Source organism: Bombyx mandarina, chromosome 11, assembly GCF_030267445.1.
Source record: "Bombyx mandarina strain Sakado chromosome 11, ASM3026744v2".
NCBI lineage: Eukaryota > Metazoa > Arthropoda > Insecta > Lepidoptera > Bombycidae > Bombyx > Bombyx mandarina.
Genome location: NC_143218.1, coordinates 17,751,733 through 17,764,807, shown reverse-complemented (window position 1 = coordinate 17,764,807; position 13,075 = coordinate 17,751,733). Strand labels below are relative to the sequence as shown.

Below are 13,075 nucleotides of genomic sequence, written 5' to 3'. Positions count from 1 at the left end.
ACTGAAAAAATCTCAGTAAATGACCACCATTTTACTGAGATTACATTTCATCCCATATCATCTAATCCCATTTCATTTAATTTCATCCCGTTGATTAATGTCTCAAATTAATCATCTTCATTTCATCTCATTTCATTTCACTCCATATTATCATTTATCATAAAAAGAAGATTATATAAATTAAAATAAGACATGACTTAAAGGTCTTAGTAACCAGGTCATAAAATCCCTTAAAAAAAAATAAACTGTACTTTACGTTTTTTTAAATTAAATACTCCTTTGCTTCTCTGTTTAACATAAGCCTCTGAATATGACCACGAGACTTTTTGACGGGTACGCGAGGAGTGAAGTTGTGTGATTTGTTTTATTTTGTCTAGTTAGTGTTTCTTCAGGTTTAAGTGTGTAGTGACGGTGGTTTATTAACTGTTTATTATCTGTGAAAGTGCACAAATGTGGGAAAATGAAACAAAGCCACTGAACGTGACTTTTCGGGATCCTCCAAAAAGTCCACTGAAAAAGCCTCAGCAAACGACCACCATTTTACTGAGATTATATTTCATTTCATTTCATATTATCATTTTTCACAAAAATAAGAATATAATTTTAAATAAGACATGACCTAAAAGTCTTAGTTACCAGGTCATAAAATCCCCTAAAAAAAAGAATACGACCACAATGTGCTGCGGTGCGCTATACAAGGACCTGTCAGTTGCTCACCTCATCCATATCGTTGTTGACGTTGATGGCGTGGACGACCCCGCTCGTCAGCATCCTGTTCCGTTCCCAGAGGTCGTTGTCCTTGTCTATTTGCTGTCTCTGAGCGGACACCTTCCTGTTGCGACGTTTCTCTATTTGCTCCTCCTTGCGCGCCATGTACTCCGCGCTCGTGTTGCCGAACGGATCCGATTCATCGGCTTCACCTGACAAATTATTATTGTTGATTGAATCACTCTTCAGGTGGAAACCTACATGACATATTAGCGTAGTAGACAAATTCTAAGAATATTTACTGAATCAAAAGGAATCAAATCAAATAAAATAAAAAAATTCAACATAAATGAAAGTACATACTTGTTGAACGTCAAAAAGAACTACCGCCAATTCACAAAAACTAGCCTTCGATCTGAGAAGAACTGGCAAGAAACTTAGCGGGCATATCTTTTTTTTTAAATATTTGTTTTTTTTTAAATATTAGATTTTTTTAATATTCATTTTTACAATGAGTATTATAACGTAACAATTATTGCAATATTGAAATGCCCGGAGCGAGCAACTCATTCCCACTTTGTGCAATCTTCTAGATAATCAGAAGGACGATTGAAAAAAATAATATATAAATTTATTCTAGTTCTAAAATTTGCTTGTCAATGTTTTATCCATCAATCGATGTTTTAGTTTTACATATATCAGTCCATTTTTGTGCCAAATTTTTAACTAGCATTAACTTTATGGAAAGTATGTTCTACCTTGTCTCTAAATGTCTGTTGGCATTCATGTTGTGAAATAATGTTTGTGGTTTGCAGTACCAATTTACAACTATGGGTTCTATACTTTTCTCTATTGTTATTACAAATACAATCACTTGTTTCACACAACTTTACGAGTAAGCACCTGATTAAGTACAAATTATCTGGACTAAAACTTTTAAATGTTTTCTTTACATTTTTTATAATTTTAGTAGATCGATAAATAACTTTTAACAATAAAACTTATAAATTTAAAACTAGACACAATAAAGGCACAGTTTCAAATGACAAGTTCCAGAGGAAAGATATCTGTCAATCTAGTTCTACATTACTACAAAAATTATTACCTTCTCCCATGTTGTACCAATCTCTATCTAATTTCTTTTCTGCTTCTTGCCAATCAGGATCGTCTACATCTACTATTCTTCTAGAACTCGCAAACCTATCAGACACAATTTTAGCACAAACATGAGATAATTATGATTAGTGTATTTAAATATTCTGTTTTACTATTTTTCTTAAAAAACCGTATTTACGTAAAAACGTATTTACTACACTTTTAGTAGACAGCGGCTTTGCTCTGCCCCTGACATTGCTGAGGTCCATGGGCGACGGTAACTACTCACAATCAGGTGGGCCGTATGCTCGTCTGCCTACAAAGGCAATAAAAAAAACTTTTTTGGCGGCAACATGAGGAGCGAAGTTGCGTAAATTTCGGAGGGCCGTATGCTCGTCTGCCTACAAGGTCAATAAACAAAAAATTTTTTTGGCGGCAACATGAGGAGCGAAGTTGCGTTTTTTTTTTTTATTTTGCTCATTTAGTGTTTCTTCAGGTTTCAATGTAATGGTGGTTTATAACCTGTCTACATCTGTGAATGTGCATAAATGTGGGAAATAGAAACAAAGTTGTTACATGTAGCTTCATGGGGTCTTCTAAAAAGCCCACTGAAAAAGTTTTAGTAAAAATCCACCCTTTTCCTGAGATTATGTTTCAATCAATAATTTCATTCAAATCAAAATCATTTTGATATTTAATATTAAGAATTGATTAAATTTTTAGGTCACGAAACAATTACATAAAATCCTAAAAAATGAACATTATTATACCTCAAACAAGAAGCATGTGTAGTATGTTTGTCGGAGATTAATCTTGCTGACAGAATCTTGTCTATAGAGTGATACTAGAAAAAGAGGTCAGCCAATTTCTTCTTAACGGTAGAATGATCAACTTACTTATGCGGCGTGGCCCTAGGAGTGTTCTCATACGGTCTGCCTTTATAATCCCGCATTGTTCTATTGCCTCTTTCGCTACGCTGATCATAGTCCCTAGGCAGAGGTGTTGGAAAGTCCCAGCTGGATTTGCGTACTGTAGACCTTGGGTCATCATCATCATCATCCCAGGCAGTCTTTTCTGTTGGCTTTAGAACACTAATACTGAAAGATAAATAATACACGTACAGGCTACTAACATTAATTTGAGTAATAAAGAAAAAGATTTAATTGCACAATATTGAATCCATGAGAAATTATAGAGTAGTTGATGTTAATTTTTTTTATTGCTTATATGGGTGGACAAGCTCACGGACTGCCTAGAGTCAATTAGTAGACAGGAGCCGAAAGACATCAACCATGAGAATGCTGTTACCTTTGAGTCATTAATTCAGTTTTTTACAGTATAGCGGTTGCCTCACCTTTCAAAGAGAAACACATTACTGCTTCGTGGCAGAAATAGGCAGGGTAGCGGTGATAATATATTGAAATATAAATTACCCTATTTGGGACAAACTTATTAATTCACTTACCTTGGGGTTTTGGGTTCATCTTTAAATTTAGGATTGTAATAACTTCTTCTTGAACTACTCCTTTCACTATCACGATCTCTTCTATCTCTGTCACTTCTATTTCTATCCTTATCTCTACTGTCCCCATCCCTGTCTCGCCTCCTATCTCTATCCTGATTCCTTCTGTAGTCATTGTTCCTTCTATCGCGTCTGTGATAATGACGATAATAATCATCATCATCTTTGGCCTGTGTTTTCTTTTCTTCCTGAGTAGAATTGTGTACACCTTTTTCCTTTACTTGCTTTTCTCTTCTGAAATTAGTAAAAACAGTGAAATGTGTTATGTCCCTTATTTTGTGATCACAAAAACTGCAATGTATTAGATATCAGAAATAATATAATGAAAGAAAAACATTAGATTAAAACATAAAAGTAGTTTTAATTATATAATGAATATGTTTTATTTGTACCCATTACTAAGTTATTTTTCTACTTCACAATCCATTCTGTTAGTGATAAAAAAATAAGAATAAACAATACAAAATTTCATGCTCTTCATTCATTGATGACTAAGCTCACAGCCTACCTGTGTTTACCAAAAGCCATGCTCATGATAATAATAAACACTGTCGCAACTTGATTGAGATATAAGACATCAGTCTCAATTGAGTTGTAATACTGTTATCATACATTTCAAATCAAAAAATTGTCCTAGTTTGTTATAATTATTTTGCGGTAATAGGCAAGATGATGTTATGCATCCATGAGGGCTTAAATTACCAAATGAAGAAACCATTAATAAATAAAAGATATACATTCCACAAGACTAAGAAAAGTACTCCTCAACTATGAATTTTTAATATCTTTCTCAATGCGATAACAAACTTGCCTTAACAGCTTGGCTTAACAATTTCTTACTTCCTACTGCACACAAAAAATATTGGTATAGTTAAAAAGCATTAGGGAAATAATTAATTTTTAGTTTGAACTCCCTATCTTGAATCTTTGGTTGACTTGAAAATTCCAGCCAATGCTGAATTCAAGCAAACATTTTTGTAAATATAAAGTAAGAGTTGGATGTCACATCATCTCTACAAGAATTACAAATTCACCTTAATCTAAGAAAAACAACAAAACTAAGAACATAAAAGTAAGATAATGATTGAAATTAAGAAACATACTTCTGCATTCGCTCAATGAGTCTTTCCCGTGCCTGCTCTGATATACCGCCAGTATAGGTGGGGGTTTCTTCATTGTGCTTTCTGTATTTACGTTCTTTCACCACATTATCCACATTCGTTCCTTCGTCCTCGTTTTCTTCGTTTTGGAACGATATAAGGCGATTCTGCTTACGTTTCGCAGCAGCCAGTTTATCGAGACCCAGTAAGGAAGGCTTGGCAAATTGAAAATCTGCAGGTTTATCCTTTTGTCTTATGATTAAACCACCTGGGGTGTCACCAGAAGTTCCCTCCAAACGATGGACATTTTCTTCGGGATCGGTCATCGTACAATTTGTTTAATGATTCTATAAATTATTTAGCTTAGATGTTTGTGTTTTGTGATTGATTTCACATGAGGTTAATTTACTTTAAAACTTAAAATACAATTTCCCGTTTCTCGTAGGTAATGGAAATGACAGAACGAAATGTTTTGAATGTTTTATTGTGACAGTTGACAGTTAGGACTTGACAGTAGTAGTTCTATTGTTCCAACAAGAAAAGCAAAGTTATCAGAGCGTACAGCTAAATTAGAATATTGATTCTGTTAAAAAGAGAAAAATTATATAGAGCGAATGGCTGAGGTGAGGATGATTTATTTAAGATCATAATCAATTAAAACGACATTAAATAGAACAACATGGGATGAAAGAAATTCTAAGTAAAGCAGTAGTATTTATAACACAATGAACTTTTTGGAAACACTAAATTGGCCACATAAAACAGTATTGATTTCAGAACTAAGCACCTCCTAATGCTCATTTTAAAACTCAGATAAGTTTTTAGACAAAGACTTAATTGGAAGGAAATTAAATGTCAAATTGTACAATCGAAAAAGAAAAATCGAACTCTACTACAATTTTTCCTTTTTATTTCGTTTATCTACGTCCTGGTAGATGGTGCTTTACGTAATTCCGTTTTTAGACGGAAGTTAGCTATCAGCATTTCAAAAAGGATTGTAACGCCGATAGTATAATTTGAAAATTTGAAGAAATCATATTTTTAAATTTTATTAAAACAGGTTGTTGTATCAACTATGTACCTACGTCACGTTAAAAATATTTAATAAATTAGTTGCATTACATATTAAAGTCGTAAGAAAACGAATTTAATAATTTTTACCACTATTCAATCGCACCTTTGAATTCAAATGAATGCGAAATGTGTCAGTGACCGTTGTTCATTCATAGTTAAAGTTAGATGAGGAGCGAACGAGACAGAAAACAGTGAATTTTCTACACATTTCTAAAAATAAGTTTATTTAAAAAAATCACGGTGATTGTAAAGGGATAAAGTTCAATACTCTAGACTAAACTCAGCCTGTTTTAGGTAAAGCTGAGACAGTTGCAACCTTATCTGATTAATCGATGAACTGACGGTCGCCGCATACTCATAAATGTTAAAACGTGAATGCTACCTCTACTTTAAGACTTAAGGTCGATATTCAGTGAATCTTTGAAAACCGATATCGCGTAGTTCGATTTCGATTAATTAAAAACTTTGAATTGCATAGTACAGTACATGCGTGCGTAAAGTTTACGCGGTAAGCCATGATTCAAAGATCGGCTTAAGAATATTTGGTTCGTTATGTTTTATTTATTTGAAAAATATTTATTACTAGCGACCCGCCCTCGCTTCGCTTTGGAAACATTAAATTTTATTATTGAAAGCTGAGCCCCGCGATGTTACTTGCGATTATTGTTGTACCGCGGGTGACACCGCGGGGCGAAGCTAGTCAAAAAAAAAGTTACTCCTTATATCATCAGCTATAGTAACCGGCAAACTTCTTGAGCAAATGACCTTGACTGCGCAGAACCGAATTTTAGATCACTTTGGTGGTGAGGGTGAGGCGCGACGGCAGGGGAAATCGTATCGAGCGTGTTATTGGTAGATCAGTAGAACCTTGCGTCCCGCACCGCGCCCTCATTCCGCTTGCTCCCAAAAGTACGCTTGCGTACAGTGAAAAGTCTATCGTTATTAATTGTTAAGTTATTTGTTATAATTGCTTGTTGACTTTGTTGCCATTGCTATTTGTTGAGTGTTTGTTGATTTTTTATAAAAAATACACTATGCCGCGACAAACTGGTATAGTATTCAAAAGAAAGGGTAGAAAAATTGTGTACGACGTATATTGTTTCATTATAAAACAGGGGAAGAATGATATGGAAAAAGTAAAACAGACTTCGGAAGCAACAAAAACATCCGTGAGTACTGTTAGGTACATTATTAACGAAGCTAAAGGCTCTGGCTTGCTCGCCGTGTTTCGGACTCCGGGTAAGAAAAGATCAGGGAAGAAGAAAGTTACCGGAATGGATATTTTCGTTCAATCTGTAATAAAAAGATGTAATCATAATAACTACATAACAAGCAGCGAAACTCCGTACCGTAGAAAGGCTTCGAAAAATTTAAAGAAGATATAAATTTTAGTGGCTCGGTATGAAGTTTACGACGAATTATGAAAGAGCTAGGCTTCAGATGGAAAAAAAAAACAGAAAATAATCGGAAGCTGGTAATTGAAAAAAGTTACATTCGATTACTACGAATCGAATATCTTCAAAAAATAATTAATTATAGACAAAAAAGTAGACCGAACAGACCGAGTTGTAAACTACACCGATGATCCCTATGTCGACTCATCTCGATGATAGCAACTCGGGTGATAAAAACAGTGATGATGATGGTGAAGATTATGATAACGAAAAAAAAATTACAAATACCAGCTTCGCTTCAACTGAACCAAGACCTGGCAACAGCTCTAGTTTTGACTTAATAGAAGGAATATCTATTTTACCCCCAGATTAAATTATTACAATTATTAACCTATATTTTTTTTTGTTCTCATAAATATATAAATAAATACATATGTTGATTTTAATAATTTAATTGCATTATGACGCAGAGTAAATAATGTTTTTGCACGTGAGTGTACCATGCGCAAACTTACCCCCACTACGGCAACAAATGCTCAAGAAGTTTGCCGGCTATTATACCTATCAGTGAGTCTCGTTAAAATCGGTCCAGCCGTTCCAGATATTAGCCGGAACAAACAGACAGACAGACAGACAGACAGACTGACAGGCAGACTGACAGACTGACAGACAGACAGACAAAAATTGCAAAAAATGTTATTTTGGTGTATGTACCGTATATATTCATATGCATGTAGTAAAAAGCGGTTATTTCAATATTACAAACAGACACTCCAATTTTATTTATATGTATAGATGAAATTTTTTTCATCGTATCGATTACTCCCGTTGAACACGATTTATTGTTGTATGAAAAGATTACTGATAGTGCGGAAGTTTTTTCAACTTCACCAGGATCGGTGGGAAGCCTATGCTTAGTCGGGAAGGGTGGAATTTGCTAGCAGTTGCCTGAGAGCTGAGGGATGCCTGACAGCTGAAGGCACCTTCTACGCGATTGCATCTATGTACTACTGGGCCGGAATCGCAGCCCGTTGTGACGGTCCTGCAAGAAACTCAGTTGGCTGATGTTAACGGTTATTATCTATGGGTTAGGATGTTAGTGTCATGCAACCTCTTTGAGAGAAGACACGACCTACAATGATTAGACTTATTGTAGACTAAGGCCGGTTACAGTGCTCCACCGACCGTCTGTGCGTACGTCAGTCGCGCTTGTCGTTTATATGAAAATTCATAAATCATTACAGTGCTGGACTGACCGTACGCACGCGTATATTGCTACGCACTGCGTACGAGGACCGTCGGTCTAGCGCGTCCGCATGCGTGCCGTCGGTCGACCGACGCGCTATGGAAACAAATGAACGCGTTCTGTGCTGCACCGATGGGTGGACCGACAGTACGGATGTGTGTATCATCATCAAAAAAAGCGATTTCGTATTGAACATGGCCAAATATATCGACACCGAACGCATAATCACCGAAGTTCATCTTCGTGAACCTCTCTGGGACAAAGGCCACGTGTTATATAAAGAACGCGATGCCAAGTTAAAGGCCTGGCAAGAAGTATAATTTATCAAAACTTTTAATCGACATTCTCAAGTAATTAAATTTTGTTTTTTGATCTTCGCGCAATAATGAATATAAAGTAGTGAATTCCCCTTGCAATGCTCTTTGGACGACGATTGGATGTACGTGATATCTACGTCTTTTGTTACTTAAACGTTTTCGAAAATAAGCAGCAATTACACTATTTGCAAACGCTTCCATTTCGTGTACCGACTATACCAATCTGGTCAGATTGTTGGTCAGGAGAGCACTGAATGAAGCAAACTGACGATCGGTTAATGCGTACCGTCAGGACGGAACGTACGCACAGACGGTCGGTGGAGCACTGTAACCGGCCTAAGACGGACTTGACATTGTGAGAGTGTCACATTGTCAATGTGTCACGAGACTGGAAAAAATAATTGAACGCAGATGACCGTTAACTAGCAGTGGTCATTTTTCAATGCCCTTCATATAGAATCTAAATATGTAGATGACAAACGAATGAACCGACCGTTCAGTTACTGAACACTATCTACTTTTTTTTTCTACCTAAGCTGGTGGCCTTGAGAGCCTATTTCAGCGTAACCTTAGCTAGTAGGTGAGCTCACGGGGCTCAAACCGGAGTGATGCTAACACTGACCCTAGCAAGACCAGTGCTTCGTAGAATCTACCAGCGGATCGAAAACGCGACTCACTGAGAAGATCCGGCGAGAAACTCAGTGGGCTGTGTCTGTGGGTTAATTCGCTCGTCGAACCCTTTGTGGCAAGCGACGGGTTCGACGAGGAGTAGTGTAATGATATTATTATTTCAGTAGAGGTTACTTTGGCTACAATAATAACTTACACATTCCTAATATTCATATTGTTATAGGGTTGAGATATATGATTTTAGTGTTATGATAAGCTTAAGAATAACACTTAGGTACCTACATGTATGGATCGGTGCTTCGTTTCAGATCGTTTGAGTTTTCCATTCAAGGATATCAGTCACCGGTTTGTTTTTATTTTTATTCTTATTTAGGAAGTTTTATCCTTTGTACAAATGGTTACCTATTGAAGTATCTATTCAGTTTTAGCAAATGTAATAATAGCGCTAATACCCCAAACCCCATAGCCGAATTGCTTTAAAAATGCTATCTCGAGTTTTTTTTCCACAGTCATCATCATCATCATCATCAGCCTGCGGCAGTCCACTGCTGGACATAGGCCTCCCCCAAAGCTCGCCACTGAACCCGATCTTCGGTTCTACGCATCCAGTTACTGCCAGCTGCCTTGCGCAGGTCGTCGCTCCATCTAGCAGGAGGGCGTCCTACACTACGTCTGCCGGTTCGCGGTCTCCACTCCAGAACACGTCTACCCCAACGGTTATCGGTTCTGCGACATATGTGACCAGCCCACTGCCACTTCGGCTTACTAACTCTGCGAGCTATATCGATCACTTTGGTCTTTGCCCGAATGACCTCATTGCGTATTCGGTCTCGCAATGATAAACCGAGCATAGCTCGCTCCATAGCTTGCTGAGTAACTTTTAATTGGTGGACTAGTCGCACAGTCAGTGTCCACGTTTCGGCTCCGTAGGTAAGCACGGGTAGGACGCACCCACGTAGGTTTTTCCACAGTGATACAACAATAAAATGAATAAACATTAAATTTAATAAAATTTATATATCAATTGTAATTGATAAGTTTTAATATAAATTACGTAAAAATACCAAGTTGGTCTTTACAAATTTTTTTGAAAATATAAATAAAAACGCAGCTTAAATACAGTCTTTTGAAAGTTTCGAATAAGAAGCTATGTTGATTAATAGGGGTCGATTTTTATATCTCGTCCACCTCTAAAATCAGTTTTCCTGTAAGTAGACCTCCGAGAAACCGATGTCGACTACTAGGTATCCCTATACACCAGGGATACCTAGTAGAATATTTATTGTGGTCTAGTCGCGTATAGCACGGAAATGAAAGAGTGGTAACACCTTGACAAACCAGATTGGAGTCTCAATTGGTTGGCCGTCCTTAGTTTCACTGCTAAATGGGTGAGTACCACCACCCTACCCATTTCTGTCGATAGTCATGCGTCCTATTGGATCTACACTACCATATGTACAGATAGGTAAACACAACTTAAAGAGGGAAGTTAAGTGAAGGATCCAACTGGGTTGGGCGTTGTTCGGCAGACTGCGTGGAGTCTTTTCATCGCACATCTCACGGTGCCTGAAAAAGAAAGTTTTTAACCAGTAATGACGTACAGAGCTGAGACGTGGACACTCACAGTACGGTTGGTCCGTCAGCTCAAGGTCGTTCAACGAGCCATGGAAAGAGCCATGCTCGGAGTTTCTCTGAAGGATTAAATCAGGAACGAGGTTATTCGACAGATAACTAAAGTCATCGACATAGCTCAAAGAGTCGTCGTCGTCAAGATGAAGTCGTCGTGGCCTAAAGGACAAAACGTCCAGTGCATTCGTATTGAGCGATGCACCGATGTTCGAATCCCAGGCGGGTACCAATTTTTCTAATTAAATACGTACTCAACAAATGTTCACGATTGACTTCCACGGTGAAAGAATAACATCGTGTAATCAAAATCAAACCCGCAAAAATTATAATTTGCGTAATTACTGGTGGTAGGCCCTCTTGTGAGTCCGCGCGGTACCACCGCCCTGCCTATTTCTGCCGTGAAGCAGTAATGCGTTTCGGTCTGAAGGGTAGGGCAGCCGTTGTAACTATACTGAGATCTTAGAACTTATATTTCAAGATGGCGCATTTACGTTGTAGATGTCTTGGGCTTCAGTAACCACTTAACACCAGGTAGGCTGTGGGCTCGTCCACCTATCTAAGTAATAAAAAAAATGTCAGCAAGCTGAAGTGGCAGTGGGCTGGCCATATATGCCGTAGAACTAACGATCGCTGGAGCAGACGGGTTCTCGAGTGGAGACCGCACAGCGGAAGACGTAACGTGGGACGCCCCCTGCCTAGATGGTGCGATGACCTCCAAACGGTGGCCGGCAAGAAGTGGATGAGGATAGACGAAGACCGAACTCAGTGGTTTCGGTTGGGAGAGGCTTATGTCCAGCAGTGGACGACTGTGGGCTGATGATGATGTTAGCATATGTATATATATTGCCCAAAGGTGATGACATCGATGTTGTGATATCTATGGTCTTTAGATAATAGCTTAGCACCAGACGAGCCTCTTGTACTATTAGGTATCATTCATCTACATTTTAAATAAATCCATTGGTCAAAGAATTCCGAGGACACTATTGTTTACTGAAACTTGACAATGCATAGCAATTGCAAACAATTATTTACTATAGACCACGTTTTTATAAATAGATCAGTGTGCGAGCATTACGGGCGACATGTAGACGTGTGCTAAATAAAAAAAAAATATGTATATATACGCGCGATGAATCACAAATTACACACTTTAATATCCGTGAGAAATGGCGCGCTTTGTATTTTGAACGATTTTTTCCATTGATTGCACCGTTTCGTTGTGTCCAGTTTAAAATTCGATAATGTTTAAGTGAAGTGAAAACCGAAAATCCTAAAAATGATATGTTAAATCGAATGAATGAATTTAACTTTTACGTCATCGCAATAATTTTGATGAGTGCCAATAAATTACCACCTACGACATACATATGTATAAGCGACATAAATATGTTTTCGTGAAAATGCCGAATTAATATCTAAAGTTGAGAACGTCTTGTGAAAGTATAATTTATTGTTATTACGTTTTTTTTTTTCAAAATGGCAGATCCCGAAAATTCTGCACAAAAAGAAGTTATTGAAGGTAAGAAGTTTTATTATAATTTTTAAAAGAAAATAAAGTTTATAATAAAAATAATAATAAGTTTATAAGTTTATAAAAAAACAGCACTTAAAATAATTAAAAGAAAGAATATAATTATTTATTTTTTATTGCAACGTATTCACGGCCCACGAGGAGTTAAGTTGTCCCAAGAGCTCTAGACATCAACTACCTATGTCAATGCTGCCACGCTCTATGATACATGAGTTCTTAGTCTCAGTTACAATTATCCTATAGACATAATAATACCCAATAATCAAAATACACTATTTTAAAATTACAAAAAGCAGCAAAAAAATACTATGAGAACAGAATCAATGACTAGATTAATTGAATTATTAAATTTATTATTAACTAGCTGACCCGGCTGACTTCGTAGTGCCTCAATCGATAAATAAAATACCTAAGCTTTTGTATAAAGTAAATTTAAAACAAAAAAAGGCATCCGTCCGACGGGGGGGACATCAAAGGGAAAACAAAATTATTATTTTTATTTAATTCCGAGCATATTTTTTAAACTTTCTCTGGACTTCCACAAACCATTTTAGACCAAAATTCGCCAAATCGGTCCAGCCGTTCTCGAGTTTTAGCGAGACTAACGAACAGACATTCATTTTTATATATATAGATAGAATAGATTAAATTTGTCTGTGCAAAGCATTGCACTCATTTCTTGGCCGTAAATAATTTAAGTACTTGATACGACTGGTTTATTTGCAACCAAAATTTTATTTGGCTTGCATCCGACATAATATATTTTTAAATCTTATAAGATAGCAATACATGAACGATTAATAGGTGTGTGTAGTTTATAAGTTAC

At 36.8% G+C, this 13,075-nt stretch overlaps 2 protein-coding genes across 4 annotated transcripts in view; one reads left to right on the top strand and one right to left on the bottom strand.

The window, feature by feature from the left end:
- Nucleotides 1–4,913, bottom strand: part of l(1)G0007 (ATP-dependent RNA helicase l(1)G0007) — a 117,079-nt gene extending 112,166 nt beyond the window's left edge. Inside the window, exons 1-5 of one of the 2 annotated variants that reach the window (XM_028174781.2) lie at nucleotides 4,429–4,913; nucleotides 3,269–3,559; nucleotides 2,700–2,900; nucleotides 1,814–1,908; nucleotides 718–920 (exon numbers count right to left, since the gene is read on the bottom strand). In XM_028174781.2, coding sequence (XP_028030582.2) covers nucleotides 718–920; nucleotides 1,814–1,908; nucleotides 2,700–2,900; nucleotides 3,269–3,559; nucleotides 4,429–4,751 — 1,113 coding nt within the window. In that variant the 5' untranslated portion in view covers nucleotides 4,752–4,913. The remainder of the gene's footprint in view (nucleotides 1–717; nucleotides 921–1,813; nucleotides 1,909–2,699; nucleotides 2,901–3,268; nucleotides 3,560–4,428) is intronic. The other variant, XM_028174784.2, reaches the window with a different exon arrangement.
- A 6,864-nt stretch (nucleotides 4,914–11,777) lies between these two features.
- Nucleotides 11,778–13,075, top strand: part of LOC114243277 (adenylate cyclase type 2) — a 236,454-nt gene continuing 235,156 nt past the window's right edge. Inside the window, exon 1 of one of the 2 annotated variants that reach the window (XM_089731129.1) lies at nucleotides 11,778–12,237. In XM_089731129.1, coding sequence (XP_089587255.1) covers nucleotides 12,195–12,237 — 43 coding nt within the window. In that variant the 5' untranslated portion in view covers nucleotides 11,778–12,194. The remainder of the gene's footprint in view (nucleotides 12,238–13,075) is intronic. The other variant, XM_089731130.1, reaches the window with a different exon arrangement.